At 44.1% G+C, this 20119-nt stretch overlaps 1 protein-coding gene across 2 annotated transcripts; it reads right to left on the bottom strand.

The window, feature by feature from the left end:
- Window positions 1-1520: 1520 nt before the first annotated feature.
- On the bottom strand, window positions 1521-20107 carry ATG14 (autophagy related 14; the record flags this gene model as incomplete). Of its 2 annotated transcripts, none has more annotated exons than XM_080618116.1 (10): window positions 1521-2470; window positions 5128-5213; window positions 5323-5413; window positions 6505-6622; window positions 7079-7308; window positions 7726-7963; window positions 13759-13840; window positions 14213-14255; window positions 14391-14453; window positions 19836-20107. In XM_080618116.1, 10 exons carry the CDS (start codon window positions 20105-20107, stop codon window positions 2164-2166), a joined length of 1530 nt encoding a protein of 509 aa, XP_080474242.1. In that variant the 3' UTR covers window positions 1521-2163. The 2 variants fall into 2 exon arrangements, with proteins under 2 accessions (XP_080474242.1, XP_080474243.1); XM_080618117.1 differs by lacking the exon at window positions 1521-2470 and adding an exon at window positions 3273-3348.
- Between the last annotated feature and the right edge of the window lie 12 nt (window positions 20108-20119).

Below are 20119 nucleotides of genomic sequence, written 5' to 3' on the forward strand. Positions count from 1 at the left end.
AATCCTGTGTCTGCATCAAATGTGGGTCTAAGCTAAGAGAACGTCCAGTTTTTCTTTGGTGTATGATATTGAGAGTAAAGAGCCTGTGTGCTTGGACAGCACAACACAAAACTTCTAGACTACCTACCAATGGAAACAGCATGAAACAAGCCAGTTTTCTACAGCAAAACTGGGTAAAGGTTCACAACCAAAGCTAAAACAAGAGCAATTTGCTGTGTGAATTCCTCTCTGCACTGTTTCTTTGTATTAAAAATATGGCAACAGAGATTAGAAAACATGTTAAAAATGCAAAATTTTCATGTCCTGAATGAAAAGAATTTAGAAATATGCATTTCTGCATTATGCAAGACAGATTTAAACCACACATAAATGGAAACCCTGTAAGGAGTTAAGAGAACGTGAACTGCATTTGCACCACTGTCCAGGCCGCACACAGAGCAGCCTTCTCTGTGTGTTCATCCTGATGCAAACACTTCAAAACCTGTTTCTTCTTTAGAAAGTAGAGCTGGAGGCTGACGAGTCCTTTTTCTTCAGTAGACTCACATAGAATCATAGAATAGTTAGGGCTGGAAAGGACCTTAAAATCAAGTTCCAACCCCCCTGCGATGGGCAGCGACACCTCACACTAAACCATGTCACTCAAGGCCTCATCCAGTCTGGCCTTGAACACTGCCAGGGATGGAGCACTCACAACCTCCCTGGGCAACCCATTCCAGTGCCTCACCACCCTCACAGTAAAGAATTTCTTCCTTATATCCAATCTAAACTTCCCCTGTTTAAGTTTGAACCCGTTAGCCCTTGTCCTCTCACTACAGTCCCTAATGAAGAGTCCCTCCCCAGCATGCTTGTAGGCCCCCTTCAGATACTGGAAGGCTGCTATGAGGTCTCCACGCAGCCTTCTCTTCTCCAGGCTGAACAGCCCCAACTTTCTCAGCCTGTCTTCATATGGGAGGTGCTCCAGTCCCCTGATCATCCTCGTGGCCCTCCTCTGGGCTTGTTCCAACAGTTCCATGTCCTTTTTATGTTGAGGACACCAGAACTGCACACAAGACTCCAATGAGGTCTCGTGAGAGCAGAGTAGAGGGGCAGGATCACCTCCTTCGACCTGCTGGTCGCAATCCTCTTGATGCAGCCCAGGATACGGTTGGCTTTCTGGGCTGCGAGCGCACACTGAAGCCGGCTCATGTTCATTTTCTCATCGACCAACACCCCCAAGTCCTTCTCTGCAGGGCTGCTCTGAATCTCTTCTCTGCCCAACCTGTAGCTGTGCCTGGGATTGCTCCGACCCAGGTGCAGGACCTTGCACTTGGCATGGTTAAACTTCATCAGGTTGGCATCAGCCCACCTCACAAGCGTGTCAAGGTTCCTCTGGATGGCATCCCTTCCCTCCAGCGTATCAACCGAACCACACAGCTTGGTGTCATCGGCAAACTTGCTGAGGGCGCACTCAATCCCACTGTCCATGTCACCGACAAAGATGTTGAACAAGACCGGTCCCAACACCCATCCCTGAGGGACACCACTCGTTACCGGTCTCCAGCCGGACATTGAGCCATTGACCACAACTCTTTGTGTGCGGCCATCCAGCCAGTTCTTTATCCACCGAGTGGTCCACCCATCAAATTGATGTCTCTCCAATTTAGAGACAGGATGTCATGCGGGACAGTGTCAAAGACTTTGCACAAGTCCAGGTAGATGACGTCAACTGCTCTGCCCCTGTCCATCAGTTCCGTAGCCCCATCATAGAAGGCCACCAAATTGGTCAGGCAGGATTTCCCCTTAGTGAAGCCATGCTGGCTGTCACCAACCACCTCCTTGTTTTTCATGTGCCTTAGCATGCCTTCCAGGAGAATCTGCTCCAAGATTTTTCCAGGCACAGAGGTGAGGCTGACTGGTCTGTAATTCCCCGGGTACTCAACAATGCAGACAGAACCAAGACACAAAAGTGCCGTCACAGAATCCGTCAGAGTCCATAGCTAGCTAATTTACAAAATGGTACCATCACAGTCATCTTGGGTAAATAAAAAGGTTTTTCTGGTTTACAAAATGGAAGTCTGACCTTTTCTTTGTTCCAGGCACTACTTAACTGAATATGTAAGGTTTACTACAGCATTGTTGGGGAGGGATTACTTCCAAAAATCCTATGACCCTTTTCCCATGCTGTTAGCGATGTCCAGTGTACGCCTTCAGCCACGAGGTCACGGAGGCAGCAGCAGAAGAGATCATTCCACCAGCACTGCTGCTAGCAATGGGCTGAGATACCTGCGTGCTCTGGCTCTGCAGCATCTCCACCTGCTGAGAGGGGATGTCACAGAACCTGGGGCTTGGCAGATTCTCCCAGTCCGTCCCTAGGTCTGTCTCTTCATCACTGACGTGCTCATCTCCACTCTCATCTGTCTCACCGGTGGCACTGGGATCCACAAACTCCATGGAGTCTTCAAGATCAGCACTGATTTCGAAAGGCCCAGACCTGTGAATATGAACACAGTGCCATCAGCCTGTTTGGTACCATGCAAGAGAGTCACTGTCCATTTGCTTGAATGAGTCCTGAGCATGCCAAAGCACTCTGCTCTGTCATGTGTACAACAGAGGAATTACACCACCTCTGTGTCTATCAGTTGGCAAAGAGAAACTTGCTGGCTACAGAGCTAACTGTAGACAATGGTGAAACGAGAACAGTTGGCCAAGGAAGTGATAGCTGGGTTCCAAACCACAGAGCAAGAACGGCAAAAGAGACGTTCTGCTTTGGCAGGGGATAGTGAAACATGTACACACAAAAGAAAAAGCTATTGATAATAACTCACAGCTCCACTGGTGGAAATCTCAGCTTGATGGGGAACAGCTTTCATTTTTAATGCTAGGCCTGGCCAGGCTAAGACAGCTGCAGCTCTGTCAGCAAGAAGGGTGTAGTTTACAGCTCACAGAACCGGGCTGGCACAGCTCACTAGTGGAGACTTCCCATTGCAGCGCTTCACCCTGAGCAGCATCTCAAGATCTTTTTTACTATGCAGCTGGTCAAACACTGGAAGAGGTTGCCCAGCGAGGCTGTGCACTCATCCTGAGCAACTTGCTCTAGTTGGCTCTGCTTTGAGTGGAGTCATGGCCTGGATCTTCAGAGGTCCCGACCAAACCCACTTGTGCTGTGACTCCATTATTCCCTGCTGCCACTGCCTGGTGGGAGAAGCAATTGCATCCCGCCCCATCCCACTGCTTCGCCGAAAGCTGGAACACCTTTACTGAGCCAAAGCAGGCAGTTCCAGTGGTCAGAGAGGTGTTCGTGGAGGCAGTGAAAAGTGGATTCCCCACAGCAAGCAGTGTCCCTGGCGAAGTTCATTTCAAAGCACAAAGCTGCTCAGCAAAACAGGAGTAAGAATTTAACGTAAGACTGTTTCTCCAGCCTTAGTGGGAGAGGGAGCCTGAAGCAGTGATTTACCATGGAAAATTTTAATCTAGACAATTAAAGCTTGGTAAAATTATATGTATCTGAAAACAGCAGCTTATAAAGGAGACTATCAGGTAACTATAGGCTTAGATATCTAAAGGAAAATAAAGAGAGCTGGTTGCTGCAAACTTTGCAGACAGCTGAGAAATTAAAAGTAAACGCTCCTCTTTCATAACCCAGAAAGGAATGGGAGCGCTGCCTTCTGGCAGAGCATTTGCTTAATAAGGCAACATAAAAAGAAAGTCATCAGGTTTAGGACCAGAGGGACCATTAGATCATCTCCAGTGACCTCCTCCCTAACAAAGGCCATTACTTTCTACCCCTTCCCCCTGTCGTTAGCCCAGTAACTTCTGCCTGATGAAAGCATCCATTCCAGAAACTCATCCAGCCTTGACAGGATGACAGAAGGAAACAGAGAATCCCCACCTTCATTCTGTGGGTAATTAATCTCTGTGTTAAGCACATGTGCCTTGTTGCAACCTAGTTCAGACTCTTTGCTTCCACTGATGACTATAAAGCCATTTGCTAGCCTGTATTTTCTCCCCATGAAGGCGTGGAAAACAAATCACCTGTCAGTGTCATCCCTAGCGAGCTAAGTCAGTTTCATACAGACTAAACTATACCCCTTGCTGGTAGGCGTTTTCTCCAGCTCTTCCCTGTAACCTCCTGGTTCACTACATGGACCTGACTGATGAGCTCTGTAACATCTGCACAAGGAGTGAGACCCACAGTGGCACTTGGACCTTTTACAACAGTTCTTCATTCTCTGGGTATTTCCTGCACCCTCCTTTTCAGGCGTGCAGCAAGCACGTATTTTCTTCCAAACTGAGATATGCTACAAAGATTTGGCTCCCCATACCTTTGGGTTGAACCAGTAGGGCTATACCCAGAGGACATAAGGGAAGTGATGTTCCTCTTAGTGGTACTGAAGGTTTTCAAATAAAACTAGATCTGTACATGAGAACAAAGTAGAAAAGTGGATTTTGGCACACTACTGAGTTTAAGGGAGAATAACGCCCTGGTCAGATTAAACAAATATTTGCAGACTGTCTCAGGCACAAGTGACTTGTGATGGGATTATCCCAACAGGAAATCAATGTAAAAAAAAGATTATTAAACGTGGTGTGTACGGCCCACAGGAACTGATTTTCTTTTCATTGTGTACTAACAGCAGAAAAGTTGACTTTAATCTTAATTTACATATAAATTAATATTATTTGAAGTGCCGACTTTCGGCTAGGGTGTTCACTCAGTGGAAGTATTTTGGGGAAGGTTTACCTAGTGTTTGTTTTAGGGTTTAAACGGCTGGATGCTCTCAGGTATTTACGTGTCGGCAAGACGTGGGTAGGGTGGTACCTGGAGGAAGTGGGACTGCCTGGCACATGTACTGCTGTCCCCTGGAGGGAAGGAGTTTCTGCTTCTGAGCATATGGGAAACAAGTCCATAATCAGCTGTGAGCCACATGCAGCAGCACAGCACGCACGTCTGAAATCTGATTTCCTACTCGGAACCCCCTTTTTCTGTCTTCTTTTATCTCCTCCTTATAACCACCCTGATTTCTGAGGTGCTGAGGACTGATCTATAGGTACAGCAGACGAGAAGAATTTCCCTCCTAAGCAACGAGGCAAATGCATTACTCCGAACCGGATTCAGTCACAGGTGAGTTGAGATACTGCTTTTCTTACCTGCCCAAGTTCTTGGTGTCTGGGCTGACCAGGTACATAAGGTTCCTGAGCGTATGCAGTGGGTGCAACAGATCTAAATTTACATGCTACCATAGGGAAGTAAGAAAGAGACAAGATCAGTTACAGTGGGAAACTTGCAGGCACAGCTGATCTTTCAAAAGCTATTTAAAGAATCCCAATGTGCATTTCCCCTACCTGAGAGAAGCAAAGGTGCAGGATATTAGCATTCAGCTTCTTCACTGCCCGCGTGAACCTGTGTCTGCTGAGGTTCTCTCCACAGAACTCGCTGTTGAAAGACCATACACACATATACATGAATAGACAGAAACCACATTGCTGTGAAAATACACTCTCTGGAGACATCAGCATTCTGTGTCCTGGCTTCCTAATAAACCCCAGAGTAAACACGCTCAAAGTGAGCACTTGTTTAAACTGTACAGCCAGTTTGAGAGTGTTTAGGAGGTTATTTTTTCAGCTAGCAAGACTGTTAGCATTTCATCAACCAGCACTGCTTGCGCTAGTCTCACCCACTTCAATAGGACAGGTGTATGAAACTCAAAGATCCACTGTAGCCACGCTATTTTGGCTCTCCTTTTAAATACTGCATCATTTCCTGTTCCCAAGCTTTTCCTCCTGTGAAGGCTGAGCTCCCAAGTAACAGTATAAACTCCCCACACGGAGACCCTACACAACTTTACTGCCCTGAATTCGGCAATCACTATATTAAACACTTAAAAGAATCTCAGCAGCATATCTGAGATCCCAGGAAGACTGAACAGGTCTACAGCTCCCTCAGTACTTCTGTACAGATCCCATCTATTCCACACTGACATTAAAAATCTAACAGTGCTTTTCATCATGGGATTTACACAATACTCTCCCAGCTGTCTGGCAGCCAGCTATGCTCCCCATTGGCATTTTATCCCAAAGAGAATCACACTGCTATCATGCCATATTATAAAGCCTTGTTCTGCAGCACTTAATGTAGTGGAGCTATTCAAGATGACTAAGGGTTGCTGAATTGGTTTGGGATTTTGTAAAGCACAGTAGGGTCTCATAAAATGAAAAGTGCTATTCATGGACGTCATATTTCATTTCCAATTTGAGGATGCCGAATATGTCAATTAGAAAGCTATTATTTTCAACTATGGTGGCTGGTCTACACTCTCAGGAGGTAAAAAAGGAAGGAGGCACTATGGACTGTGGTCTAAAACCCTACTAGTCCTCCACCCCAAATTAAACAGCACAAAAATCCATGAGCCATCAACTGGTACCATAAAAGCTGTTCCAAGCAATGACTTTGCTCCCAAACCCCAACAGAATTAAGATCAGTCAAAACTGGTCACTAATTCACCTCAGAGGCTTGCATTTACTTGCCTGTTGCAGAGCTTCTTGGGAAGATTTACATCAAGTATGAGAGACAAAGTGTTAACAAGCTGAGTTGCATAGCACAATGCAGCACTGATAGTGTAAGCAGGGTTATTATGTTCCATATCTAAAAGAAATAAAAACATCATGAAAGTCTCATTTCAAATGAAGCCTCAGTGGATGTGTCAATGCGTTACCGGAGTCTACTCTGGAAAATGTCATTTGTGAGTATTGTGAACAGCCTGAATTCAACAATCATTTACAGTGAAATCTGTCAGAAGTTGGTAGAAAATGGTAATTCTTGGGATTCCTGTTAAAACAGCAGCATGTGAAACACATCAAAACTGTGAATAATTAACTTTATCTCTCTATTACATTGTGCTGTGTCCCAGTGAGCACTTCCTGCAAAAGAGGATTTCAGTGGACTAATCCTTATACTGGTGTTTATTTCAGATTCAGGTTTGTCTGGGTGAGAACAAATGGACTGGGCTACTGCTCCTCAGTGCCTTCTGCTGGCATCCAAGGCTGCAAGTTCTATGGCTTCTGGAGTATCCCAGATGTCTAATCAGACCTTGCTCCTTACCCGGTCCTTGTGTAGTCTTCTTCTCTTCCACCCAGTTGTAATATGCTGAATAGTCTCCATTATTAGGAAGGGTTATCCAAGGCCCTGTGATGCTGATGCTGGTGTCCCCGTTGTGATCATCACACACCCACCTCCCAGAGAGATACGTGGTTCTCCTGGCTTCCGCAAGCTTGCTCACAGTGCTAGAGGTCATAGCATTGTCGCTCTCAGAAGACACATCTGCAGGATCTCTGTAACACGCAAAGAGGAACGAAGTGTTTTTAAAGAAGTGTTAAAAATACAGTCAGAGATACACTTGGGCAGGCACTTCGCCAGACTTCACAGAGAGCAAAATCCTGTAGAAACACTCCTGCAAAATTCCTCATTCCCAAAACTACTTCCCTTTGTTCCAGGATTTTTAATTATCTATTTTAAGAAAGTTTAACATTGGACACATTCCTCAGATCTCTTCTGGGGGAGATGCTAGCACCTCCAGATTCTTCTGTTCTGGACCTCTGTTTTTTGGGTCAGATGCTTTGCCTTTGGGAAACACCTCCTCCTCCCCACAGATGCTAAGGGAGGCAGAGTGTCTAGCTTAGACTTACATGACTCACTTCTGGGTGTCTAAAGCTGAGTCAAATTAATCCAAAACGATAAACCTTCTATACCTCATGCTCGTCTTTACTTCTTCAATGGGAAATATGACTGATGTTAGCTCTAGGATATGCATCCGACGAAGATTTGCCAGATGCTCATACTGGGTTTTCAAGTCATAGGCTTTTTTCTCTACCAAGTCTCCCAGCTTGTGGTTATGCCTCTGGATCTTCTCTTTCTTCTCCTGATGCCGCTGCGCCCTGCGATAATGCTTCTGGTTCTCCTCTTTAATTCTGAGAAGCCCCTCTGCATCTGTGAAAATGGCAGCAGATGTTAGCCTTGGGAAAGGAACTGTGAGGTACTTGTAGTAAGCTTGAGGAAAGCATTATTAATATTTATAGCAAACAAGATCTAGAACAGCTTAAAGCAGAAAACCCTGCTAAACTATTCATGTTTTCCAGCTGCTCAGTGGTACAACTTTTTAATCTTTTCTGAAGATCTCCAGAGAGACTGAAATTGGGACTATTCTTTCCCTATCTTTTACCCAGCTATTTTTTGATTTAGAGCAGAAAAGCCAAGATCTCACAGTTTAATTAAACTTCTGAGGTAATCACCACGACAGAAATAGCTTGACTGTACATGTTTGCATGGTGTTGGCCAAAAAGACAGGCACTGCTTGCAGCCAAAATCAAGAGCTGATAGCATCTTCATTCACCATTTCTGGCACCACTGCTGCTACTAATGTATGTTATTTGGGCTTCACATTCATGTACGTGCTCTTAAAGCACTTGGGTCCCAACGATGCAGACTTTGTGTTACCACAAGGGAACACTGACTGTCTCTCTTTCCAGTCACAAAATGAGAAATCACAGAATGGTTTGGGTTGGAAGGGACCATCCAGTTCCAACCCCCCTGCCACAGGCAGGGACACCTTCCACTAGACCAGGTTGCTCCAAGCCCCATCCAACCTGGCCTTAAACACTGCCAGGGATGGGGCAGCCACAGCTTCCCTGGGCAACCTGTGCCAGGGCCTCAGCAGCCTCACAGGGAAGAACTTCTGCCTAATGTCTAATCTAAATCTCCTCTCTGTCAGTTTAAAGCCATTGCCTCTTGTCCTATCCCTACAGGCCCCTACAAAAAGTCCCTCTCCAGCTTTCTTGTCAGTCCCTTTATATACTGGAAGCTGCTCTAAGATCTCCCCAGAGCCTTCTCCAGAAATGAGCTTATGTACTGTACAGTACTGCAACCGCCTGAATTTACTCCCCACATCAGGTACACTATAGCTTAAAAAAAATATCCTTTAAGAGCACCTGCTTATTCTCCTGTACAATAACTGACTGCAGTAGTGCTTCCACAAACATATGGTGCTAGAGTCAGCCAACTCTGTCCTTCAAAAGCGCACAAAAATATTCCCCAAATACATGCCTAAAACTCTTAATGTCAAAACCCTAGTTTGAACAAAAGCCCCCATCTGCTAGGTGCTCACTTCCTGGTTTTATGGCTGAAAAGACATAGTGTTAGTCAGATTCTATTAGAAAAAGGCATTACCTTCTTGCAATCAAGAAGTGGGATAACTGCTCCTTGCGCAGAATGGAAGCACTAAGCCCTGACATCATTTTAGTGATATAGGTTGATTGCAAGACACAGATGAGATCAGTTACAGTAAGAATTCTCTGTGGCATCTGCTACTCAAAGAAGCTTCATTCTGTTATTACTAAAATCAAGAAAAGTTCTAAGTGGCTACAGCTACCTCAAATAACACATTCAGTCTGTCACTCTTCCCATTAGGGGAGGAATAAAAGGCTACATCCAAAGATTGGGACCCAAGACTGATTCCCACACACAGGTCTGTGCCCAGCCGTGTTCAGGCGGCACACGATAGCCTTCTGTTAGTCCTGGTTTGCACCTGCAGAGCTGTAACTGGCTGGTCCCTGGCCTGGTAGGGTGGGAGACCAGGACTGCTGGAAGCCCCCTGAGCGTGCTTGCCCCTGCAGACACAGAGGGTGCTTTCTCTGAATGTCAGGGATTATTTCTAGTCATCTAGCTGATCTGTTGCCATCCACGATGTGTGTTTGGTAAGAAGAGAGATCTGATATGTGGGAGACGCAAAGTCTCAAATTAGAGAAGGTGAGAACAGCTTCTCTGTGCAGATAAGAACTAATAATCCTCAGGTTTATAAAATAAATGACCCCCTGTTAGTGGAACCATAGAAAGATCAACTTTTCTTTAAGCGATACCAAGAATCGCTACATGACAGCTAGTAATTCAACCTCCTTTAAGTATTCCTGTAACATTAATAGAAAATCAATTAATGCTTGCATTCATATTCCCAAACTCCCCCTTTGCATAAAGAAGAGACAGAAGAAGAGTAAAATGCCCATCTGCTCAATTTTCACATTCATGTTCATAGAGTGAACTCCCTTTTCTGCAGGTTCAACCGCAATTATTTGAGAAGCAGGGGAGAACACTGCACACACATTTCCTCTTTAGTAGTCCCAGTGCAGAAACAACTGCCCTTTTTTTGTCATAGCACTTTTGCTCTTTGACTCAGTTAATGAGGTCATTAAAATTTGTCCCCAGAAGTATTTCAGGACACCTCTATGTCCCACACATGTACACTGGCTGACAAATGCAAGCTCAGGCACACCACTATCTGCCCAATAGAGAGTTCTGCCAGATATGTGCAAGATCGTTGCCTTGAACTCTTCTCCACAGACAGAAGGCAAATACATGTATTTTAAAACCTTATTTAAAGAAGTACCAATTATTGAGGTGTCCAAAACAGTCAACTCTAAAAGCAGGAACACAGCGTACTAGAAATGATTCTTATTTCAGGTCACTAAACTATGCCACCATATCCAATAGAACAGAAGCAACCTATTTACATTTTCTAATGTGCTCAAGAGTTAACCAAGTTGGGTTTCTGATCTAGTAGCTACTCATGGCAAGAATTCATTTTGGGTCTATCTGCGTGAGTGATTTTGGGGTAACTGAGCTAACAATAAATCAGCTGGGCAATAGTTAGGTCAGTTCACGGGTTAAATCTAATTAAGTTCACTATGAATCAGAAGAGTTGCAAAAAGCTGCACAGAATCACAGAATCCCAAGGGTTGGAAGGGACCTCAAAAGATCATCTAGTCCAACCCCCCTGCAAGAGCAGGGTAACCTAGAGTACATCACACAGGAACTTGTCCAGCCAGGCCTTGAATGTCTCCAACGTAGGAGACTCCACAACCCCCCTGGGCAACCTGTTCCAGTGCTCTGTCACTCTCACAGTAAAGAAGTTTTTCCTGATGTTCACATGGAACCTCTTATGCTCCAGTTTACACCCATTACCCCTTGTCCTATCACTGGACATCACTGAGAAAAGCCTAGCTCCATCATCCTGACCCTCACCCTTTACATATTTGTAAACATTGATGAGGTCACCCCTCAGTCTCCTCTTCTCCAAGCTAAAGAGACCCAGCTCCCTCAGCCTCTCCTCATAAGGGAGATGTTCCACTCCCTTAATCATCTTTGTGGCTCTGCGCTGGACTCTTTCAAGCAATTCCCTGTTCTTGAACTGAGGGGCCCAGAACTGGACGCAATATTCTCTGCAGAGAATACACTTCACAGAAGAGTAGAGAAGCGGAGGAACTCCACTTCCCAGTTAGTCCCAAAGTTTTACTACCTGCAGAGCTGCATTTTGAGAAAAGGTGACTAAGGGCCTTGAAGTCATATTGACTTCCTCCTTCCTTCACAGGGTAATGAGAAAAAGTAGTTTATTGACTTGATAATATTCTTCAACTTATTGAAAAGCTTGCTTCTGTTCACCTTCCTATTCTCTAAATCAAAAATAAATTTTCCTAGATGTTCCTTGTGTTTTAGTCCTAGTATGCTCCTCCAGACTTTCTCCAGTTGATTTTCAACTTTCTTAAATAGCTCAAATTGGACACCAGACCCACACTGAGAAAACACCAATTCTGGGAATACCAGAAAAACTACTTCCACCTTAAATACAACACTTACATTAGGATAACCCAGAATGAGGTCTGAACCTTTCTGAAGCAGCATTAGCTTGATAATTTTTACTTGATTCGTAATTCATAGAATCATAGAATAGTTAGGGCTGGAAAGCACCTTAAGATCATCAAGTTCCAACCCCCCTGCCATGGGCAGGGACACCTCACACTAAACCATGCCACTCAAGGCTCTGTCCAACCTGGCCTTGAACACCGCCAGGGATGGAGCATTCACAACTTCCCTGGGCAACCCATTCCAGTGCCTCACCACCCTCTCAGTAAAGAATTTCTTCCTTATATCCAATCTAAACTTCCCCTGTTTAAGTTTTAACCCGTTACCCCTTGTCCTGTCACTACAGTCCCTAATGAATAGTCCCTCCCCAGCATCCTTATAGGCCCCCTTCCTATAATTCCCCTGATCCTTTCCCGTCAATCTCACCACTGTCCCTTGCTTTGTGTTTGTATGTTTGTCTTTCCTAAACAATGTGCAGTTGACTTTGTCCTTCTCAGATGACACTGTCAAGTTATCTGCACGACTTTGATTTTGATCCTATTTTCCACAGAAGTCATATCATCATCCACCTTGGCTTCCTCCATTCTACCTTCTATGCTACCATGCAAGCTATTATGGAAAATATTGAACAAAAATGGGCCAGGAACCAGCTCCTGCTGAGCTCCACCTGTCTCACCTCCTCAGTTTGACAAGTATCACTACTCTCTGAATGCAGCCTTTCTGCCCTTTTGTGTCAATCTTACAGTGATTACACCCAGAGCAAATGTTTTTGCTTGCTCATGACATGGTTTGGTGTAGCGCCCAAAGGCAAGGCATGTTGCATCTTCTGCTTTATCCTCCACGTTTGACATGGACCATTTTTAACAAAGTGATACCTATTTTTAATTACATTACCTTCTAGCTACTTGCAAAGTGACCAAAGGTTTGTAATAGCATGACTGTATCATCAGTTTAAGGTTCTCCCTTCCTCCACCCTTTGAAAACTGACACTGTTTTCACTCGGTTTCCTGGGACATCCTCTGTCCCATGTGTTCTCAAGTCCTCCACAGACAACTACAGCTTGTTCCTTAAGTTCCCTAAGGCAAATCCTGTAAGACCTTGCTGCCATAAAATAATATTTAGCTGGCTGTTTTCTTTCCTCAGTGTGCAGTCCTCCTGTGATGTAAAATTTAATCTGGCTGAGCAGCTGATCACAGTTCTTTGTGAGAAGATGAAGCAAAAAAGATGCTGAATGCTTCAGACTTCTCTGCACTGTTATTTGCTGTCTTTCCTGTTAACTAACAGACTTATCTACTTCATCTTTTTCTTATTTTACATTTCTTATTGTTACTATCCATCCTTATTAATTGAAACCATTTTGCATCTCAGCCGTTTTGATGTTATCATCCATGCTTCTGCTATTCCTTTATAACTATTGTCAAGTATATGCCTCTGCTTCCACTCTCTCTATGGCTCATTTTGAATTTCAAGTCATAAAAACGTTCCTGATTCAATCAATATGCTTTTGAATGTGCTTCTTATATTTCCTTTGCATGTAGGCTGTAAAGAGTGCTGCACATTCTCTTCTGAAAAATGGTCCTACAAATCTCTCATGAGCAAAAAATCTAATGAGTTTCAAAACAGAAGCTGCTGACAGAGAGCAACTCCCCAGCCTATGCCACATTTCAATGGCTCTTGCTCTAGTAGGATTTTAGGATTTCTAGACAGGTGTGGGTTAAAATTCATCAGTACATGAAGTTCCTAACAGCTGCAGAGCTGCTCGCCTCCTCTTTATCAAGAGGAAGTGATCAGGAACACCACACTAAGTAAAGCCATCTCTAGGGACAAAGCCAAAGTCACAGGCTGCTAAGCATTTACTTTTAAAGCTGTTGCAAAATGATTGCCATCCAGCTGAATAATGTCTACTGTTTGCTAATTAAAACCCAAGCATGAAAAGGCTAAAATCCACTCACTGATTGCCTTCAAGTCGATTTAAGAAGTGACGGTTTGAAAATTCATCATTTTTAAAACCTTAAGACTCAAATTCACATCAATTGATTTTTCACTGTAAGGCACACAGTTTCCCACACCAGAAAAGCACAGGCATTACTCACATCTTGTCATTTCATCATTTTCTTTGCAAATGGTCTGTTTCAGCTGCTCAATCCTCATCTTGCAAGACATTATTTTCCATCTCTGAAAAAGAACATTCAGCAACTCTAGGGCAGAAAAGCCTTCAAACACACTGACTAATGATTAACAACAAAACCAGCAGCTCTAGTGCAAAAGTACAAATAAATACTTTATATGCTGTTTTGTGCACAGAAAAATGCCACAAACAAATTGAATGCTTAGTATAAAGTCAATCAGAATAAGTTATTGAACAAATATCTGATAACAAATAAAAACTGCTCGGAGCACTCTGCTTGCAGAGCCCATTTCAGTTGTGCTTACAAACAAGCTTTTTGGGAAAGCAATACAATACCCTCAAGGTAAACTGTAACTTTAAACTATGAGATCTAGGAATTCAGCGAGTTTAAAAACTATGGGACACTTTGAACAACTCACCAGCTGATCAGTTATCTCTTTTCCTTCCATGGCCTTCAAAACACTAGAAGAAAAAACACAATTGAAAGTTTTATGACTATCTGGACTAGGTCTGTCTCCAGCAACAGCACATCAGAGAAACTGTTTTGTTTTTCTGAGAATTCTTACAGCTTATTTTCATTTAATAACCACAACTTACTGCTTTTGGAATTCTCTCTGTTTGCTTTTAAGACGCATCAGCCTTTCTTTCTTGTCTGAAAACCTAGAAGAGATTAAAGGGTTTAATTGGTATTTTCACAATATGGCATTGCAAGTTGTCTGAAAAGATAAAAAGACCAAAGCTTGTGGCAGCCTCTAAACTGCAGCTTTCTGGCTTAGTCTTGGGAAATAATGGCAAAATGTATAAAACTCTTGCAGAATTCTACAGCACGTGTCTCATCGGAATTGCAAAAGAACCTCCAAGCTGAGGAAACATCAGCTTATTGTATTAGCAAACTTGTAAGCAAATTACTTGCTATTTCTAGAAGATTTACAGCTTAGTAATGTCAATTGTTTGCGGAATAAGAAAAACATATAGTATCCTCAAAACTTCTAGTCACTGGAGAAATTAACAATACTATTTCAGATACCATAGTCAGTCTGAACTGCCTTACTTCACAAGCTGTGATGGCATCAGCTGAGTCCACTCCGCTAGTGGGAAAGGCAGGTTTTCATACACTATGCACTGCATTTTCTCCCTTCTAACATGGAAGTGTCTTGCACTTTATTCATTAATGATTCCAAATAGGACAGCACTCTCTCAAGACTTTTACATGACATCCAAATCTTTGTTGTTTTAGTAACAGCAATGAGTTCAATTGTCTTCTACTAAACACCTGTAGCTATCACAAGTCCATGACCCAAATGTCTGTGCGAGTTCTGCTTCACCAGATGTCTGAGGTATGGAAACTGCAAAGAACTGATCAGAAGGGAATTTTTTCAGGATTCCTCATCCCGTGTTTTCACCCTTTGAATATGCAGCAGCTGCCACGTTCTGTTCTCCTCCATGTTCCACAATGTATTGAGAAATACACTTAAAGAAAATACGAATGATGCACATTGAGAAATTACAATAAAGCATGAAGTGACAAAGCTAACAGTAAGAGCAAAGAGCCAGCCAGCCAGCCAAGAGATTTAGACAGCAAAAAAACCAGCAAATGTGCTTTGTCTTCTATCAGCATATGGCTTCCCAGCTTTCCCTTGTTCTTGCGATGTTACAGCGCTGTCCTAATCCATGCCTCAAAAGCATGTATTGGGTTATATCACTGCGGAAAAACAATTGATTTCCTTCTGCAACATGCAGAATTGACAATTTGACCCTAACAGAGGTTGAACGTTTTACCTACCAATCCACCAAGTCCTTTATTTCACAGATATCTAACCTGTGTTCAGAACGAACGATACAGTAAGCCTTGATAGGAGGGCATATTGGGCCTCCCTCTCTGCTCGACTCTGCTGGTGTCATTGCAGGTAAAACTTGAAAATGCTTTATTTTCTTCCTTGAAGTGCTTAAGTCTGAAAGGCTAGTGACTAACTTTGCGTTCAGAAAGCAGGTAATCACCCTTCCGGATGACATCAGCATTAAAACAACAACAGAACTACTGGCTGTTGCCTCATAGTCAAGCAAAAATATGTTTTCCTTCCAAAACAAGCCAAATACAAATGGAGGTGGCTTCGCATAAAAGCCAGAGGCCATGCGTGAGGTGGAGGAATGTGGTGCAGCTGGAGTCTGGCTGCTCAACCCAGCGCGTGTTCCTTCTTCCTGTGTGTCCTCACCCACTAGTCATCATGGAAATTACAGAAGTGCACTGTACAAGACTCCTGTTTACCACGGAGCAATGCACACCTACTGTACCCCTGACCTTCGGCTGCAACCAAAAATAACTTGGCGCAGAAACACACCACTGGGCAGTCACACAGGGAGAGCGCGCTGGGGTAGTTTGGCAATTCTTCTCAAAGCTGGATTAATGGGCATACAGTCTGACTAAACGCAATTACCCAAATCACGTCCATCACATCAGCAAAAAGTTGAATGATCTGTCAAGAATCTGGGACTAAATTAAGTTCTTACTGCTGAGGGAAGACAGAAATATTTGTGAGAGCCTGCAAAAATTGCAGCTCACCACGCACTTCAGCAATTGCGTCAAACAGCTCCTACAAACTTCTGCAGCAGGTTTCTCCTGAGCAAACATTTCCATTTCTTTATATAGCCCTAACGTTAATTGCACTGCATCGTGTAACTGATTTTTCTCTATTTATCTACAGCCTTTTGATTTGGCGGAGAAACAAAACTTTAGATGAATTATTATAGGAACTCCCATAAAATGTAAACTGACAGGAGAAACCTCAACATCTCAAATTATCCATGAAATGTCTCTCTTTCCTCACATCTTACATATTAAGCTCAGATTTTCTAAGGTTACCTGGCTTATTCCCACATGCTCATAGTTAGAGAGAAGCAATCAGAAGGAAGGACTTCCTAATCTACAAGAATTGATTAATGCTGAAAGAGCTGAGAACAACAACAGATACCCCTATTACTGTACCTATTCACTATAATAAAACTTCATCACTGCAAAAAGTCACTATTCCTGATTATAAGCCACAGCTTAAAGAAGTCAGACAGGCTTAGACATCACAATTACATTGTCTTTGGCTTTTGCCATCTGCAGACGCATAAGACAAAGCAATTCAGTATGCCTGTAAAACACACTGATAATTCCTGCATATGACAGGCTGGAGTAAACTCCCAGGAGGAAGAAGAGTCTCCGAGCTGAAACCAACATCAAGATGCCAGCTTAGCTTTTGAATATACCATGCATTACTAATGAAAAGAAGAATGTCAGCGATGTTTTTACTGGGGGACTTCCGGACTACTCATCCTTAATTATAGCTGTACTTCAATAATTAATCTTAACAGCTCCTCAATCTCTCTTCCTCACAGATACAGGGTGTGATTTTTGCCAGACATACAAACTTCAATCTTACTGTTGCTTTTATAGAAGTCCACACACAAAACAGTCCAACGAAAATAAATCTGAAATAATTCTTACACTTAGAATATGAAATCATTCATTATCTTCTACAGAAAAATCACAAGAAAATTGTAAATAAAACCCACCATTGGACACAAGAAGTAACACTTGCTTTCTTTCCACAAGAGTGAACAATTCTTCCCCCTATCTGTAACACATCAAAAAGACAAATGGGAGGCCCAAGTGACCCCATACACTTCCACATTCTGAATTTCTCACACGGCGCTAATAACTGAGCCACACCAAAAGCCCTTGTCATGACCCTATCGGCCTCCTCCAGTGCCGGCCATAACACAGACCTAAAATTAGCCCAGGTACTACTAGAAGGCATAAAATAAACAAATAAATAAGGATGACAGTAAACACATTCCGAAATCCAGCCACTTAACTGCACCTGTCCCTGCATGACTTTGGCATGGTGTGTGGCCACCATTCCAAAAGTCACTGCCTCCCTCTGTGCTCCCATTGCAAGAGATTCATAGACACCAGCTCACTGCTTAGAAAGAGGAAACACAGAAAACTGACCTCTGAAGTGACAAGTTCCTTCTCACTTTTGTATCTGTCATTTGAAGTATTAGGCATAGAACACAGACAAAACACTTTTAAAAAGAATTCCATTATCTTCAAAAGCACAAGAAGCCCAAACTTTACAGAGCTTTGTTCCTACACCTTCCTGCTGCAATCAAGTGGTCCTATGTTACACACTTCACGTTACTCATATATGAGGTTGTTCCTTTAATTCATTAATAGGAGATTGCTGTTTTCAGTGAATTACACTACTGCTTGGGAAAGTTCTGAGCAGCCGGAGAGGCAAAGCCTGGGGAAATTGAGCATATAGGGAGTCCCCAGGAGAACAGAACGGCAGTGATCCCCACAGATGGAACCACAATGTCCAGGCAGAGGGGGAAAAAAAGGCATGCGGAAAAAAAAGACAGAGACTTACTTGCTGCAATTAAGAATCAATGTAAATATACAGAAGATTTTCTAGCTACAGATGATTAGGACAGTCAAAACACCTTAGGAGGATGCAGTGAAAACTGTCACACAGAAAAGCTGATCTTGTTTCATGTGAGAAGACACAAGGAAGACAGAAAGATGGGTTTGTTTTTTTCCCTAACAAGCTGTTGCTTCTGGTACTTTGGCTAAGGCTGCTGTTTTATGTTTTTTCTGATGCGCACAGAAACTTCCTAAGCCTTGGTTAATACAGAACTACAGGGCTTCTGCTGTAATGAAGGCTACGGTTGAATTTCTCTACTTAAGCCTGATATTTAGCCAAAAATCTTAAGTCTACAAAATGGGCAGGAATATAATAGTTGGTTTATATTCCAACCTCCAAATCCCATTTTTTCATGGAAGCTACAGATTACCCTGAGCAGTCTCACACAAATACAGCTTTTCCATCTATTTTAGAATGACTAAATACAGTTTGTGGTTCCATGACACAGTTTTTCACATAAAAATAAAGAAAGAAGCAAGCCCATCCAGTGGCAGACTAAGGTCTCAATTTTGCAAGCTGATTCACGCTGGCTGACGCCCTATGCCCACTCCCACTGACGTTAAAGGAAGAAAAACACCACCGTCCCAGTGGCTGTTTGTGTGCTTGGTAGAAGGATGCCAAGAGCCTTTGGTGCAAGGACCATACCGCACCTCATACTGCTTACTGCCTTCCCAAAATAGTTCAAGAAATCACTCTCAACAGCTGCTAATGAAACTACAAATGAAGGACCAAGAGCACGGCATCAGCCAAAAAATCAGAGCTATTACAGAGCCGGTGTGAGGCAGATTCTTTAAGAATCTGGGATGGCCATGCTGTGAACGACAGCTACAGAAGGGCAATCTGCATCTCAGTCATGTAATGAGCATAGCTACTTAAAGACATGTGGCTCCTTCAGCCACCCTTCTGCAGGGTCAATGCTCTGCAAAAAGGAGCAGGAAGGCACATGATTAACTGGTGAGATTTTTTGTAATTCTAAAGAGGGGCCCATGATCAGGGCTGTTTATATAGATAAGACAATAAATAAAAGTGGCATTTTCTTGTGTACCTTCCTGATTTCATTCAGTGTTTACAGAGGCCACAGTTTTAACACATGCTGCTGAAAATAGATATGCATTTCAGATACCCTACCGCACGGCTCTCTTTTTGCCCTGAAGTGTCTGGAGCTTCTGCCGGCTACATCAACACGGGCATGCCTGCTGGCAGCTGCACCTGACTGTGTGAAAGCAGGGGCGCTGTATTACTAATTATTATTACTATTTTAAGCAAAACGCTGTGCATGCTGCTCTGCCCGCTTGCCTCCCCCAGCGGGCAGCCCGGCAGCGGGCCCGGCAGCCGAAGGACGGTTCCCCTGATTCCCGTTTACCGCCTCCCGCCCCGGTGTAGTGGCTGAACACTGGGGAAGGGGGACGAGCCGCCTTCCCCCCCCCCAATCCCCAGCCCTGAGGGGAGCGGGGGAAGGGCAGCCCAAGGCAAGGCAGGGTGCTCCTTGCCCACACTCCGGCGACGGGGCAGGGAGGCAGAGAGAGGGTGTTCCGTTCCGCCGCCGTTCCTGTCCCCTCAGGGCTGCCGGTACCTCTCGGAGTCGCGACCGTCGAAGAAGACGAAGTCTCCGCTCTGGACGCACTTGGCGCAGGTGAGGCGGCGGCGCGTGGTGTTGCAGAGCGGACACCGCTCCACCGCCACGTACAGCCCCTCCGCGTCCTCCTCAGCACCCCGCAGAGCCGCCGGCCCGGCCCCGGCGCCACCGCCCTGCCCGCCTGGCTGCGGCCGGCAGCCGCTGGGAGCCGCCATGATGGGCTCCCCGCGCCGCGAGTCACGTGGCACTTTGTGTGCGGACAGGGGCATTGTGGGAAGCGG

This window comes from Psittacula echo (genome assembly GCF_963264785.1).
Source record: "Psittacula echo genome assembly, chromosome: 5".
Classification (NCBI taxonomy): Eukaryota; Metazoa; Chordata; class Aves; order Psittaciformes; family Psittacidae; genus Psittacula; species Psittacula echo.